General features: G+C 36.4%; 1 protein-coding gene across 1 annotated transcript in view; it reads right to left on the reverse strand.

Moving 5' to 3' along the window:
• The window catches only part of EYS (eyes shut homolog), a 782,127-nt gene that overhangs the window by 142,021 nt on the left and 623,025 nt on the right, over positions 1–17,081 (reverse strand). Inside the window, exon 38 of the mRNA XM_071548512.1 lies at positions 14,959–15,112. Coding sequence (XP_071404613.1) covers positions 14,959–15,112 — 154 coding nt within the window. The remainder of the gene's footprint in view (positions 1–14,958; positions 15,113–17,081) is intronic.

The raw sequence follows: 17,081 nt of genomic DNA on the forward strand, positions 1-17,081 counted from the left end.
ATTCCCAGCTTCTGCATCTCCCCAACCCAAGCAGTGCAGGAATAGGGCGGACAATAGGGGTCAGTCGATAAGTTCTCTCTGCTGCTCTTACCCTTTTCCCCTCCCCCAGTGAGGGATCTTCATGGGTCACAGTTCTTTTATGAAATACCCACCTTCTGTGCCTACACTGCCAGTGCCTGGGCACCTGCATCCTGTACATCTTTGTATAAACTTAGCATGCACCTTGCTAAAAGATTAAGCTGTTGGTATGTGGACATAAATCTATTAGCTGAAAAAACTAAGTGTTTTATTGTACAGCTTGGCTACTGCCATTATGACAACAATGCCTTTGAAAACTAGTCCTAGGTATGTTAAAAGATCTGTATGTTTTCGAACCGCATGATGTAATACTAGTACAAGTCTATATGCCAAACCTGTTTCTGGTGAAGGTGTCTGCCCTCAGTTTCTGCTGCATTTACCCACAGCTTAAATTTCCATCCACCCTCCAGTGAAATGCATTTTCATTGAAATTTGTATTTCCAGCCATGTCAAGGAGATCAAATAATGGCCATAAAATGACAAAGCATCTTTGGATGAAGGGGATCGCAGACATAACAGCAGCATTAGTAACTCCATAGAAAATAGATCAACATAGTTAAAGAGCATGGGGAAAAAAGGCAAGTGGTACACAATAGTGAGCAAGCAGAGAAGAAAGTTTCATGGATAGTTTACAATCTAATAAAAATCCAGGTCAATGTGTGCTTTAAAGAAAAAGCTAATGATAATGACCATCAGAGTGGTGGAGAGATTAATAAAATAGCTTCTCCCACCTGATTTAATTACATACTACAATATAAGTTCATCACAGAATCGATGTACTGTTAAAGAAAGAGAAATGACTTTCTTTCTCTGTTGTGTTCTTTAAATGAGTTTCTTTCAGACTCCTGAAAAGATGCAGTTGACATTTCTCTTGCTATCATGACTATTAAGAAGGACTATTTAACAAATGTACAAGTGAATTTTACTCAATACTCTCTTTAATCAAATGACTTAATTTGCAGCACCAAATTTTTTTACTGCTGGTATGTAAAACTAGACCTAAACTGGCTAGTCTTGATACAGTCTGCTATCTGATGTCCTGTTTTGTTCTTTCTTTCCTGCATATTTGAAAACTATATATTAACTATATACCTGAAATATATTTAGAAAGCAAGAAGTGAGAAAAAAATAGGTTATAACAACTGAAATTAAATTGTAACCATCACTGTTTCTTCTTTCCCCTCATCCTCCATGGAAAAAGGATATCCAGTGAACTGTATGAAACAAAGAACCCCAGTTAGTATACGTGAGGTCCTGAAATGATTTTTGGTCACAAAGATGGATTAAGTATAGTAAAAAATACAGATCATGCATCAGGAGTTCAATGTCACTTATTTAAAATTCTTGACCTCAGAACATTTAGTCTTTTGAACATTCTTCTGAGATGGGTAAGTACTACTCTCTCTTTACAGCTGTGCATTCCTAGTAACAAGATATGATTAATCAAACTCTCTGAAACCGTGTTGAAAGTTTGCCGCCGAGCTAGGAGCTGGTCACCTAGAGCAAGAACTGCTCCTTTCTCCTCAACACACAGAAGAAAATTCAGCTTAACCCCACAGCAGTCTGGACTGTGCAACTCCACTACTTGTTTTGGTTTTTTTGTGGGGACCTGCCTTCTGACTCCTCTATTACTACTGGTGCTAATGTGGTGAGTCAAACAAACTGGCTTGTTGGGAGATACATTTTCTTCCCCTTCTCTCTACCGGTCCTTTTTTAGACATCCATACAGAGGCTGGCTCAGTAATGACTTTTATTTTTTACTGATTTTCAGTACCTACAGAGTAAATAGCACTTCCTATTGCTTTCAGCTAAAGTAAACCTATAGAGAATTGCCAACTGTTACAAGCACACAGAACCAATTTTATTTCTGTATTGATCTTTCACATACAGAACAATAGGCCTGAGGAAGAGAATTACAAAAATGCTTTTTCTTCAGTTTGTGTGGGGGTTTTTTGTTTTGTTGGGGTTTTTTTGTTGTTGTTTAGCTCTTCAGAACTTCCAAATACAGCAGTGTAAACTATCATCTCACTTCTAAGGAAGGAGGGAATATGGCACCTTCATAAGCTATTTGGTATATACTCTGTTGCTATACTTCCATAAACTATGCCAAACTAACAGAATCTGAACAGTTATCTGAAAAGTCCTCTGTGTGAACGACTGGGTGACCAGGCACTGAGCTGAAAAATTTTACAGAATTTTATATACATTAGAAATAAATAAACAAATATTGAAACCGTCAAAACCCCAACATATCAAATTTTCTTAAATTTTATTACTTTATTATTCTTCCTGTAATTCAGTGACTCTGTTTTTTCTTCAAGTCATGGAATCTGCATAGTTTCATGCAGAATAGCTCCTGTCCCTTCAGTAGTACTGACATCCTTTTTTACTAGCATGTGAAAGAACTATTCTTCCTTCCAAGCAGATCAGAAGGGCTGTGCATCCTACTTCTTCCCTGGAACAGAAGGAGCAGCAAAATATTTTTAAATCTTTACTGTCTGTTTCATACATTCTCACAAAACCACAAGAAGATGGAAAAGTGAATCACATGAGATCACTACCTATATAGAACAACTGCAGTGAGTAAACAATCACATCAACAATACTTGGAATACAATATGCAGCACAGAGAGAAAAAAAGGACTATGCATATTTGAAAGGATCAGTATGCAGCATTAAAGTTGTGTCTCCTTGAATACAGAAAGGAAGAGTTCTAAAGAGCTTAGCTAAATTCTTGAAATTTAGGTTAAATGCAGTTTAGAATTTCCATTATATAATTAAGCAACACTTACAAATGCTTTATCTCTAACAATGCTGAAAACTAAATAATGCAATTTTCAAAGCAGATGCATCCAGAAAATGGAAATTGGGTTATACAGACTATTAGAACTTTAATCTTTCCATTTTTCAAGCAGAAATACAGAGATTTTTGGAATCAAGGAATTTTGAAATTATAACACATAGCCAAATCTAAAATTAAAAGACGATGAAATCTGCATCCATTATGAATTATAATGTTTACCTTAGTTCTGGTGAATCCACAACTCACAGTCTTTAGAAGACCTAAGAAATTGTGACATAGAGATTCCGTAAAATCCCATAAAGAAGTAACTGTTGTTAGAAGCACCAGGCTCTAAAAAAGTCATAAATAACTACTGCAATTATTAACTGGGAATTGAAATTGTTTCTTTAAGATGATTATTAATCCTAGAACTTTCTTTGGAAAATGAAATTTTCTGGTTATTCCTGTTTCTGAAAATTAGACTAGCTATTATTTTTGTCATGTTTGATAAGAGTGTCTGCTAAACAGGAAGATCTTAGAATGTTCTGAATTATACAACACTTTAGTCATGCTTTCGAAGGTTATAGCATGAAAAGCTAACAATCTATTCACATATTTAATTACCAACATATTTGAAGTATGCTTAACAACAAAATACTGAACATACATAAGAGATTACCACAGGCATTAAACAACTGATCCTGTTTAAAGATGTGAAAATTGATATGACAATATTTGTATGCATTCCTCATTAGTCTAATTCATTTTACAACTTCAATTCTAGAAGGAAAAAATGCAAAGAAAATATACTGTCTAGAAATCCACTTGTTTCACTCTTCCATTCTACCAGTACACTATACAGGCACTCTCACTGGGACAGTCAGTACATAAAATAGAAAACTGGACTCATGTCAAAATGACCACTGACAAGATAGAAGCATTTATTTTTCAGAAGTATTTAATTTTTTTGCTCACCATCATAAAACAATTTTTGGTATGTCTTTAAAATTAGTATAAAGGTAAATCTTCAAGTCTTTGTAGTGAATGATTAATTATTTTGCGTACCTATGAGATGATTATGCCTGCAAGCATCTTTTAAGATGAGTTAGTTCATCCTACAAAGATAAATGCAATCCAAAATAAACAACTGTGAAAATTATGACAATTTTTGTGTGTTACTTGATTTTGTTGTATTATGCTAAGTTGAATATAAATGTTGCTGGAATTTCCATTTGTATACAAATACCCTCTAGCAACATTAGTAATTCAAATGAAATATGTTATGTTCTTAAAACAGTTAATATAGGTAAAAATAACAACTATCCTTTTTTATATAGGAAATATAGTCACCTATCTCTTATTCTATCAACTAACAAGTTAAAATTCTGTTGGATAACTTCTGGAAGAGAAGGTAAATGATGCTCTCTTTTATTTTTTTTTTTTCAGGACACTGAAGGACAGACAAGAATTTACTATGTCAATTTCAAGCTCAAGATCAGAACATCTTTTTGAGCTAAAAGTCAGCATTTGCCCCCAGACAGAATTTAATTCAACAGAATGTCAGATTTGACATAAATTTGGATTACATAAGATTACCAACAAAATCTAATTTTTCAAATTTCCTGTTCAACAGGAGATTGGAAGGTGTGCCATACTAACAGGACTTGAGAAATTTTGTTTAAAATTAAAATAACTTTGTCACTCTTTCCACTGTTGTTTTTCATGATACTAGAGATGTTTACATAATGTATTCCTTTTAGCATTAAGGCTTACAACATCAGACGGTTGAATTTTAAGTATATTTGAAGTTGCAGCAAATGCAACAGAAAGAAGAGGTTATTGATGGAATGACAGATTGCGAGAAAGAAGTAAGGAGTATTTTGAAAACCCATTCTTATATCTTTTCAGAATGTTCACCACTTTAACACTGACATCTCTATTTCACTGGAGGGAGGTAACCTAAAGACAAACTGTCAACTTTTAGTTGAATGTGAAAGAGGTGCATTGAGCAGTTAGTGTGTGAGTACTGCAAGAATTTTTACTTTTTGCCATAAATCCACATACCTATACAGGCAAAATCCTCTAGACTAAATACCTTGCTTGAAAGTATGTAAGGTTAGATAGAGTGAATATAACTAATTAGAATTTTTCTTAAGTAGCGTAAGTGATCAATAGTCTCATATTTTTTTCCAAAGCTTTTTCTTTGACATATGGTAAATATACATTGTTTTCTTATGTTGTCTCTGTGGTTTCAGGTAGGTCGTAGCTCTCTGTCTGTGACTCAGAGCCCAGTTCAGTATGGTCTGGATGTGTGCCACTTCAGGAAAGGCAGCTGACAATGCTGTACTATGCTACTCACTATTACCACACTATTTACACAGTTCACATTTTAAAATTTATATTGATATGAGTGTATTTGAAAGAGACTGAAGAAAATTCACACGTGAGAAGTGATCAAACCTTCTTTAATGCATTTCTTTCAATCGGTTGTTTTAACTTTTGGGAACTGAAATGACCTTTAATGCAACTCCCTAATTTGTGTATAAGAAACACAGTAGATATCACATATTTTTTATCTGAGATATAAGTAGAATGAAACACTATGAATGGGAACATGAAAGTATTGTGACACCATATACTTTGAACTTGTCTGTGATGAGGCACTTTGGAATAAATGATTAAAAATCAGTTAAGATGGAAATACATTTTTATACCAGAATAAATTTACACAGTTTGAAATTATAAAAATAAATTCACAATTGCATTCTTAAAGTCACATTAAAGAAAAAAAAAAAGAAGTGGTCAAAAGACATAGTTTGTCTGCCCTCCCGTTAACATAACTGCCATAAAAAGTTCAGTGAATTACCTCTGTTGAGGATAACTGCATTAAAAAAAGGTGAAAGAATCACAGAACCATTTAGGCCAGAAAATACCTCCAAGATCATTGAGTCCAACCTTTGATTGATCTCCACCTTGTCAACTAGACTATGGCACTAAGAGCCACACCTAGTTGTTTCCAGAGATGGTGACTCCCTCCCCTCCAGAGATGGTGACCCTACCACCCCCCTGGGAAGCCCATTCCAATGCCTGACCACACTTTCAGTGAAGAAATTCTCCCTGATGTCCAACCTGAAACTCCCCTAGCAGAGCTTGAGGCCATTTCCTCTTCTGTTGCTGGTTTTCTGGGAAAATAGACCAACCCCCACTTTGCTACAACCTCCTTTCAGATAGTTGGTAGAGAGTGATAAGGTCCCCCCTAAGCATCCTTTTCTACAGGCTAAACAATTCCAGCTCCCTCAGCCATTCCTCATATAACTTACTCTCCAGATTCTTCCCCAGCTCCATACCATTCTCTGGACATGTTTCAGCACCTTGGTGTGTTTCTTGAACCCAGAACTGGACACAGAATTCAAGGTGCAGACTTATCAGTGACAAGTACAGAGGGACAATCGCTTCCTCAGTCCTGCTGGCCACAGTATCTTTTATACAAGCCAGGATGTCATTGGTCTTCTTGGCCACCTGGCCACACTGCTGGTTCATGTTCAGCTGGTTTGCTACCAGCACCCCCAGGGCCATTTCCACTGGGCAGCTTTCCCCAGTCTGTAGAACTGCCTGGGTTGGTTGTCACTGAGGAATAGGACCCAGCACTTGGCCTTCTTGAACCACATGGGGCTTGGTTCATCTATCCAGCCTGTCCAGATCCCCTACAGAGCCTTCCTATTTTTCAGCAGATCAGCATTCCCACCCAACTTAGTGTCATCCACAAACTCTAAGGGGACACACAATCCCCTCATTCAGATCCTCAAAGATATTAAATGAGACTGGGCCCAATACTGAGAATTGGGGAATGCCACTAGTGACAGACTGCCAACTGGATGTGACACCATTCACTGCCACACTGGGCCCAGCATTCCAGTTTTTAATCCAGTGGACAGTGCACTGCCAGCTTTCTCACGGAAAAGAATAGAATTCTAAAGCCAATGTGTACTGTATGAAAATAATAAAACATTAGACTGAAAGATTTTATCAGAGAAATACTTCTAGTTGATGAGAGAAAGGCTGTGGATGTTGTTCACTTGAACTTTTAGCGAAACCCTTTATACTGCTTCCCACAGCATTTTCCTGGAAAAGCTGGCAGTCCATGATTTGGACAGATGCACTGTTCACTGGATTAAAAACTGGCTGGAATGCTGGGCCCAGGGAGTGGTGGTGAATGGAGTACATCCAGCTGATGTACTGTCACAAGTGGTGTCTGCAAAAGCTTGATATTGGGGCCTGCACTGTCTTATATTTTCATCTGTGATCTAGACTTCTGAGGAAGTCTTTTATTCCTTCAGGTCCTTGCCACTTCAAACTTCCATTCTTCTGCATTGTTTGGTCTCCCTCCTTTCTGCATGTGCCAGTGGGGGAGATTTTGGTTGCTGGCCATGGGCTTTGGGTCCACTGCAGACTCTGCTTCTAACTAGACTGCAGCTATCTAAATCCTTCTCAGCCTCCCTGATACTATCCAGCCTTCTCACTGACTCCTACAGCTCAGCTACCCGCTGCAGAAGGTCCTTCACCTGGGCACACCTTTTGCAGGCAGGTCTGGTGTCTGTACCTGTCTCAGAGAAAGGTCCAGGCACTTTCTGCAGCTCTGCACTGCAGCCTCAGCCTTCAGCAGCTCCCCCTCTGGGTGGGGGCATTGGCCACTGCTGGGGCAGGTGGTGCAGAGCCCTATCTGGTGATGCAGCCCTTGCTTGCAGACGAGTGCCCACCGTTCTGTCCTCAGGGTCAGGTAAGACAAGTGCCCTTAGCCTGCATAGAGGGCCAGAGGACATTCCTAGTTGCTGGGTTGTGTGGACTTCAAGTCTCTCTACGTAGTGGAAATGTTCCATCTTCAAAGAAGTGTCCTCCCAGTGCACCCTTCCCCATGAACTGCCAAGCCACATCCTGGCTGATGTGTCACACCCTGTTTGCTTGTCCTGGCCCCAGTGCTCCTGAAATGCTAGCATTCCTTGGGGCTGCCTCCGTGGGAGTTTCTGTCTGACCTTGCAGGGATGGGGTTATGAAGGCTATGGCTGGCCTGTACTTGGCTATGGCAAGTGACATGCAGGGCAACAAGAAAGTATTCAACAAGGACATCAGCAGCAGAAGGAAGACCTAGGAAAGCATAGTCTTAGTGCTGAATGGAGAAAGTGATCTACTGACAAAGGGCCTGGAAAAGGCTAGGATACCTAGTGCCTTCTTTACCTCATTCTTTACTGACAATACTCCTTCAGATCAATGGAGGCAATTTTCTCCTCTCTTCTGCACTACTAGTGAAACCACATGTGAAATGCTGTATCCAATTCTGAGCTCCGCAGTACAAGAAAGATATGACTAACAGGGACAAGTTCAGCAAAAGTGCATGAAGCTGAGTAAGGAACTGGACCCTCTTTAAGACAGTCAGAACCTTACTAGACATGGCCCTACATTCTTTATGTGAGCCTGCATGATGGTTCAAGCCTAGTTGGTAATTAAGCATCACACAGCCTCATTCACCCACTCCCTCCTCCTTCCCCCAATTATTATTTGTTTAATAATTAAAAAAATATAATAATATTAGATAATGATAATAGAAAGGAAAATCAAGTGATGTGCAAAACAATTGTTCTCCACCTGCTAACCCTGTCCCTATAGCTCCATCAGCCTCCCATTCTGGGTAAATCACCCAATTTATACAATGAGCATGACATTCAGTGGTGAGGAATATCCCTTTGGTCAGTTTAGGTCACCTGTCCTGGCCATGCTTCTCCCAGTTTTTTTTGCTTATTTTGTGTACCTCCTTACTGGCAGTCTATGAGACAAAAAACCCCACACCTTTGACTTAGGAAAAACACAACTTAGCAACAAACAAAACTTCAATGGGTTATCAACATTATTCTTATACCGAATGCAAAACACAACACTATACCAACTACTGAGAAGAAATTAACTCCATCACAGCTGAAACCAGGACAGTGCTTGAGGAGGAATGTTGGGACAATCTCAAGAGGTCCTTTCTAACCTAAATAATCATGTGATTCTGTTTTTTTCTGTTATTGAGATATTCCTGTAAGGTCAGTTAATTTAACAAGAGGTAGTGTGAAGCCAGAGCATGAAGGGTACAGGAATTCAAACATCTGCTCTTCAAGTCAATAGCTAATGAGCTTGAATAGCCACAGCAGTTGCTTTGTTGGCTTTGACAGCTCACTGATGAAATATTGCAAACTGCTTATTGAAAATAAAAAAAAAATGTTTCAGAAAGTGACCTGTGCTTTAAAACCACTGAATGTTCTGTTCAAACACAAAATCTGATATTAATCAAAACCAAAAATTAGTCTTTTCTATACTCTTTATGAGAATCTATTTTCTTATTTGAGTTATTCCAGCAACCATGCCAACAGAATGATTTAACTAGCTGATTCTAGATAATTTTTTTGTTTTCAATTTTAATTGCATACACAAGAATTTATGTGCATTAGTTTGATGTAATGCATCTCTTATGGGATTATTTTTGAGACTGAAAAACAGATGTAGTGACTTAACTGTGTAAAACTGTAACAGCTGGATTGTTGGAACTGGGATTAAGGTTTTTAGAGAACAAACGTTATATAGGCATACACTGCAAAAGATTTACTACCTTATACTTGCAAATGTGCCGATGATTTTATGAATTCTTCAATTTCTATAGGAAAGGTAGAAAACATAAAAGGTTGTACTGTCCTTCTCAGAGTACTTTCAACTTTGATTGAAAAAAAATTCTAAATATACTTAACTGTCCTAAGCATTTCCTGTTCTGCGCAACACAACACCTACATGGATATGATTTATGTATGTGCGGACAATATTAAGATATTATATTATAGAGTATTATATTAAGATTTATATTACTTGTCATATTAAGATATAGATCATGTAAAACACTTCTTTTTAAAACCACACCTAAATTTGTTTTCTTTGAGAATTTGGAAATTCATATTGTAGAATAACAGTTCTCAAATCTCTCCCAGACTGGTGTCACTGTTATTTTTCAAACAATTTTAAAAAGGTGAGGTGTGATAAAGTAATAGCAATATTGCACCAAGATGGCTCAAGTTATCTACCAGAACACCTTTCCATTCCTCATTATTATATTATGTTGGGAGTTAGTATTGCAAGTATGAAACAGGCTACACTATGTACCTGCTCAGATACAAAATCTGCTGCTCAGATATTTCCAGGCCATCAAACAAAAAAATCCCTGTATTCTTGGGTAACTGGTAACATTGGAAACAATAGGAAAACATCAGAAAATTAGTAGTTTATTCTTTTACTGATTTAATGTAATCTTCAGTAATACTTGCACACTATGCAGAGCTCCCAGCACCTGTAAATACTACTAAAAACCTGACTTAAAAGCATGCACTGGTATAAAAACTTACATATTGCTAGAACAATGAAATGAATTATGTAAACACCATTACCCAAAATAAACCAAGAGATTGTATGGATGGCAATTTGCATATTCTTTTTAAAAAATAATTTTAAGAATGCACATGCATTAAAAAAACTTTGCAGAATTGTTCAAACAACTGTTTTCCTCTTCTGTGGAAAACAAGGAAGTAGGAGTGCAAGTGAAATCATGGACACTGGCATTATAATCATGTAGTTTGCACTTAGTACATTACATCTTGCCAGGCTTTCCATGAGGAGGTACATGTTAAGGACTTTCACAGTCCAGAACATGCCATCTGTTTTTGAAACTGGAAGACCAAATAATATATTTCAGCATCTTCTGTACTACTGCATGGTTTAGGTTAGACCTATCCAAACAACATTAACTGAATAATGCATTTAACAAATAAACTCTTTTAACCACAGCTAAAGGTGCCCTTCTTAGACGTGGGTAAATACTCACATCCATACTACTAATTAAAGTGTGACAGAAAACTGGAAACAACTACATTCAATATGTTCATTTGGAAGATACATGAAATGTTAATGTACATAATACTACAATCTAGCCCTGTGGGGATGGGCACTATGTTAATTAAACTACAGAGAACAATTCTGAAAATTCTGGAGGTAAATAAGATGGAAAGGAGTGATGCTATCATATACAGGTAAGGTTTTAATTAATGTTTAATTAATGTTTGCCTGGAATCTCCCAGACAGAAAAAGATCCAGTGTTTTCCATCACTGTGTAGAACAGACGACCTAAATTTCTTAAGGAAATATAATTTAAAATATCATTTAGAGAAGCAAAGTGTAAGATGTCTAAAAAATATCAACATTCCTACTCTAAAAGACAAAATCCACCCTACTATTAAGAAAAAATCCTCATGACTTGATTATCTCAATCTTTGCTTCTTAAATTTACTTTCCTTCAACCACTGAATTGAAGAAACTTCAACTGACCCCATGACAGTCACATAACTTTAACCACATGTCGCAGGTTTGGCCTAGCTGTTGCCAACCCTGGACTGGCCCCCCTTCCCCTTCCCAGAACCTTCCCAGCAAAGGAAAGGAAAAAAAAAACCACTGAAAAGAAATGCACTCTAAAGAAACTGAACGGAATGAAAAGAATAAATTATATTTTCTAACATTTACAAACCACACTCTATACACAGTACATAGGATTCCACCCCCAGGGGAGAGGGGAAGGGAAAAAAGGGAATTGATTAGCCGGAAAATAGGGAAGACACCAACCCAAACTAAGAAACCAAATTAACCAAAACAAACACAATTAAAAACCTTAAGGAAGGGGAACAAGAATGAAACAATCTCACCCAGGACAGGAGAACCACCAACAACCCGAAGGACCAGACTCCAACCACCTCCCACCAGCTCCTCGGCCAAGAGAGAAGAAGAAACCAAATCTAAACACCTCCTCCCCTGCTACGTGGAAGACATGTGTGGAATACTTGTAACTTCCTTAGATACAATGGTTACTGAGGAAGCCATGGGTCAAACCATTACACCACAAAGTAGAGCAAATTTCGCATCAGCCACATGAATTTCCGAACTCAGGCATGGAATGAAATGCATTTGAGCTAATGTTGCTTGTATAACTTTAAACAAGAAATCCATAAAACTAATCCAAACTACATTTTAAGTATGTGCTCAAAGTTTTAACTGAAAAGATCAATACAATCTCAATTATGAAATCACAGAAAATAAACTCAAATAAATGCACATTTTCAAACCAGTAATCAAATCATTCTGAAATAAATGGAAATGGAAACAATGAATGAAACTGCATTTAAACACATTTCTAGTTTCTTTAGGCAAGGCAAAATAAAGTTAGCAATAAGAGTTTTACCAACATTTTCTATAAAGTTGTCATTTCGCAAGGACCATAAATACAATGACTGACATTTAAAACTCATTTAATCTTCATCAGGTTTGAAGAAAATGGCCACATCTAAGGAAACAAATCATACAGTTAAGAGAAAGCATAGCTGTAAACTATGGGAGTATATTATTTTCTTGTACATGGTGGATTTAGAAGGAAAATAGTTTGAAAAGATGGCAATCTTCTACTATGGATGTTATTGGATGTGTTAATTGTAACATTTAACCAGTGGAGTCATAGTTGCATCCAGAACTGGAATACCTATCAAATATGATCTTAAAGACTTATTCAAAGTCAAAGGTAACAGAACTATTGTCCCAACTGGCCAGTTTTCAAACAGTAACAAAAGTAGATATTTATTCTTGTCTTTATCTCTTTTCCTTCATTACAGGGAAAAAACCCCATACATTACTTTTGCAGGTAAATCATACAGATAGAATTACCTATCTCCAACAGCCACTGAGAACACAAATCAACAGTTTTGTCATGGATTCATATTTTATCACCTATGATAAAAGATCTTGGAGGGCCACAAATGCCTTTTCAAGTTTGCTTTCTCCTTTGGCAGAGATTAAGGATGATTGCTGAAGGATCACGGTTTTACTGCTGTGTGGTGAAGAATATACTGCTTTCTCTACATTTTAGAAGAACTCACAAGAAAAATCACTAGTCATTTTAAAGGCCAAGACCATAAACTCAAATGCATGTAAATCCCTACCAGTCATAGTCTACAACCATACATTGCAAGTTATTTAGTATGCCACTGTTTCAAAGACAGCAGTATAAAATAACAGTAAACAAAGGTAATGTGTAAATTGAACTGACATTACTTTTTAGTGTAACAACATGGAGAATGAAGCCATAAATACACAGGTGTTAATTTTAAGGTAGAAAAAGAGGGAAATAAATTTATTTTTAAGTATAAACTTGAAGTCTGTAACTAGGATAAATCTTGTCATTGATATTTATCTGCATTTGTTGCAAAGATATTATTAGGCTTTGAAATCAACACAGCTTTTTAATGTCTTAATTTTATGAAGCACAGGTAATGCTACCCTAGCTGATACAATGCAGACAATTAGCTGACCAACGTCTCACACAAGAGTAGTCTCTGAGATTAACAAATCCCTCAGAATAGTTTATTAGTATTGAGCTGTATACCTCTATTAATTACTTTCTGAGGGAAAAAACCCTCTATAACTGCCAGGTCAAAAGGAGAGGAAGGGATAGAATTTTCTTTGTAAATTTTATGGACTTTTACAATCTGTAGAAAAATCAAAATAAATAAACTGCCAGCTAATAAGTAATGCAATTTGAATGTATTCTATATGATTTTGCTTCAATAATACCAGATGTTAACACTAAGAGCATAAAAGGAAAGAACCTGCTGTTTTAAATGGGGCATAAGAGTAATGTATAGACCTGTGTCCGAGAAGAAATATAAGACTTAAATGAAACAACTTTTCAAATGGCAGATCATTTCATCCTTTTGTATATTGAAAAGAGAATTTATACTTTAACAGGTTTGTTTCTAAAAGCTGTTGGAAAGCTTATGGGGTAAGCATACTATCTAACACCCCCTCTTCCCCCCCAAACAGTCTCTTCTCCCCACTTCAATCTACTCTATATGCTGCAATCAGTAAACCTCCATCATTTTAGAATTTATCAATATTTGAATCATAGAGAAGGATTTCAGGAGGCAAACACAAAAATCTTAAGGTTATGTTTTCATTTTCCTGTTTTGATAGTAAGAGGCAATTTTGAGAAATCTGATGCACATGTTTCACAGTAAATTTTGCAGTCTCCTTCATATAAAATCCTCTAGCAGCAAAAATAATTCTAGCTAGAACTACTTTAATTTAATAATTTGTCCAGTAAATTCCCTCACAGCACAAATATTTACAGTTCAGGTGCAGCAATTATATCTGATATTTTAACTATGTAAGAAATAAAATTAATCTCAGTAATTTTCAATTTTATATGGGTATCAGAATTATTTCTAAATTTTTTTGAAGATTGAATACTTTACCATTCTTTAACATTACTGATATAAATAGAACACAACACCTATATTATTTCTTTTTTACCTTTTAACTAGTTTGCACATATGAAATTCCATGATGAGAAAAGCCATGCTACCAATACCTTTCTCAAAATGATGAATTAACCATTTTGAGAACTGTTTCGTGTAATAGGTGAAAAATGTCAGTACTGGTCAGCCACCATTGTATAATGCTGACAGCACAGTTGCATATGTAGATATGACAGCTTATAGAATCATAGTGTAGTTTGGGAAAGACTTTCCAAATAACCAGATCTACCCTCCATTGTGAGATGTTAGTATGCCCATTTTTAATTTCCCATCTTAATCAGTCCTATATTTAGTACTAGAGTTCTGACAACAAATTTAATTTATTCAGTCTGTAAATTAATAAGTGTAAATGATGAGCTCCCCATTTGTAATCTCCAACATTATGTTTAAATTGTTTCAGTTCTCAAAAAGACTTCATCTGTATCTGTAAAAGTATCTGGTGTTTGAATGATTCATGAATTCTCCAAAGGACATAAATAATCTGTGTGAACTAAAATATATGTTCAAACAAAGAGACTGTCTTATGAAAGAGTTTTACAAATACACATACAATTTTGCTTTCCAATATGACTTGTCTTTTTACTGTAAAAAAAAAAGGTGGAATCATACTTTATTGCTTAGTACATATGACTGAAACTCTTTTAGTGTAACCTGGTGGGAAATTCTTACCTTACTGTGATAGGGACAAGTATACCCTTGCTAATAGATTGTTTGACGGACAGAATCAGAATGTTCTGAGAATTTCCACAGCTGAATCGAATGGTTGGTCTTCCCTCCACAAGATACAAGTGTAGAAACTGTTCTCCAAAATTCCTTTCACTAGCTTTGAAAACAAAAATGGAGATAGTCACTCATCTGAAAGTGTAGGACCTCACAAAATTATTGCACAATAGCAGAACATCATCGTCAGCCACAATGCCCATATGTGGCATTAAGGACTCATACATATACAGACTCTTGAGTGACTGTGAGAAAAAAAAGAAAAACAAACCCAAACTCTGTATCAACACCTGATACCAGTTAAAAGTAAAAGAACCACCATAGCTGCATAATTCTTACAGAAATCTTAACACTAATTGAAGGTGAACTTTTCTCTATATCCAGCAGTATCATTAAGGTGACAAAGGTGACAATAAAAAAGTTATATCACATCCATTCAGCTTTTCAAATTAATTATAACCCCTAAAAGTATAACAGAACATCTCTATAGTGTCTGTTAGGGTTATGAGCAATTCTACCTTTCCCAATTGATGATACATTTTGGACCTGGTGAGAAGAAAAATAATCTACAAAATATGAAACATGTTATTTGCATGGTTCAAACTAAGAATAAAAATAAGCTTAAGTTTAATTTCACTAAATAGTACATTATAAGTTGCAAATATAACAGCAAAATATTTATATTTAAATGATCAATAGCACATGGTTCATCTACAAAAACCCAACTGATACTTAGCAGTTGCAAATTATGTTGGATAAGTAATTGTTTATGAATTTGCCTTTTGAACATAACGGTGTTTACTTCTCATAGAAGGAAAGACACCATTCCTGTTTACAATTTTTTTCCACTTTAAGTCAAAGTGTTAAAATGTTAATCTGCTTTGTTCGCTATATTTTGCTATATTTAACTGAAGAAAAAAAGTCTCAATAACTGGGTCATGAAATTGAATTTACTGCATATATTTGTTTTATGTACTTGTGAATAGGAGTCCCGAGGTTGCGGCATGGGTATCAGATAGGTGGCAAGTTTATGCTAGTATTTAGGGAACTCTGGAATGTGAAGTGACTGAGGGATGGATGTGTGTGTTGAGTGAGTATGTCCATGAGCCAGTGAGTCAGAGAGCCCTGGAGTGGGACAGAAGGCCTGGAGCCCGGGCTGGGTCTCAGGGGCTGGGTAGGAGAGAATCCCAGGGCTGGAACTGATAAGAGGGGCCACAACTTAGGACATCTCTTAACATTTTCACTCAGAAAGGTTAAAAGAATATGGGTGCACTTGAGACTTAGAAAACCTACTAATTTGTAAAGAAAAAATTATCACCTTTAATTTGGAGGACAAAACAAAAAGAAAAGAAAAATCTTTTAGCAGATTGTTATGGTTTGAGAGAGAGGCAATAGTGCCTGCACATGCCCAATCATTTCCTTTTGTATTTTTCATAGCAGAAACAGTTCACAACTTAAGCTCCCTCTTCAAGAGCAGCTTTCTATTCAACGTAGCATTTCTCCAGTCTGTTACAAATCCTGATGACCTACTGAAAGTCTTTTATGCCTAGACATATTTTGTATTCTGAATACCTAATTAAATCCAAAGCTATTTTAATTTGACTGGATTTTATGCCTTTGGCTTTTATGACTTCCTTCTACAGTAGTCTGATAATTCTCTTTCAAAATGTACTGCCCTTTCCCCATTAAAAGAGTCACTGCTTTTTAACCCTAGCATAACTGATATATTCACATATTGCATCATTTGTTTCCTTATCTTCTCCCCTCCCTTCACATGTTGTTCCTGACATTTCCAATTTCTACCCATAAGAAAATCTCTAAGTTAGCTGAAATTCAGAGAGGATGAAGTGGGGGAGAGTTGTGAATGTGTATACAACAACATGTCTTGAAAAAGTGAAGGTACAGATGAACAGCTTTTTCCTCTCCCAGTGACTCTGTCTGTCCACTCACATTGCCCACAGAGAAAACTTGGAAGAAGGTCCTCATTATTACCAGTAAATGAAAAAATCAGGGACAGATCCTCAAAGGCAGTGTTACTCCTTGAAACCCCAGGGAGTGTAATGCTTGATCTT

Source organism: Pithys albifrons, chromosome 2 (genome assembly GCF_047495875.1).
Source record: "Pithys albifrons albifrons isolate INPA30051 chromosome 2, PitAlb_v1, whole genome shotgun sequence".
NCBI lineage: Eukaryota > Metazoa > Chordata > Aves > Passeriformes > Thamnophilidae > Pithys > Pithys albifrons.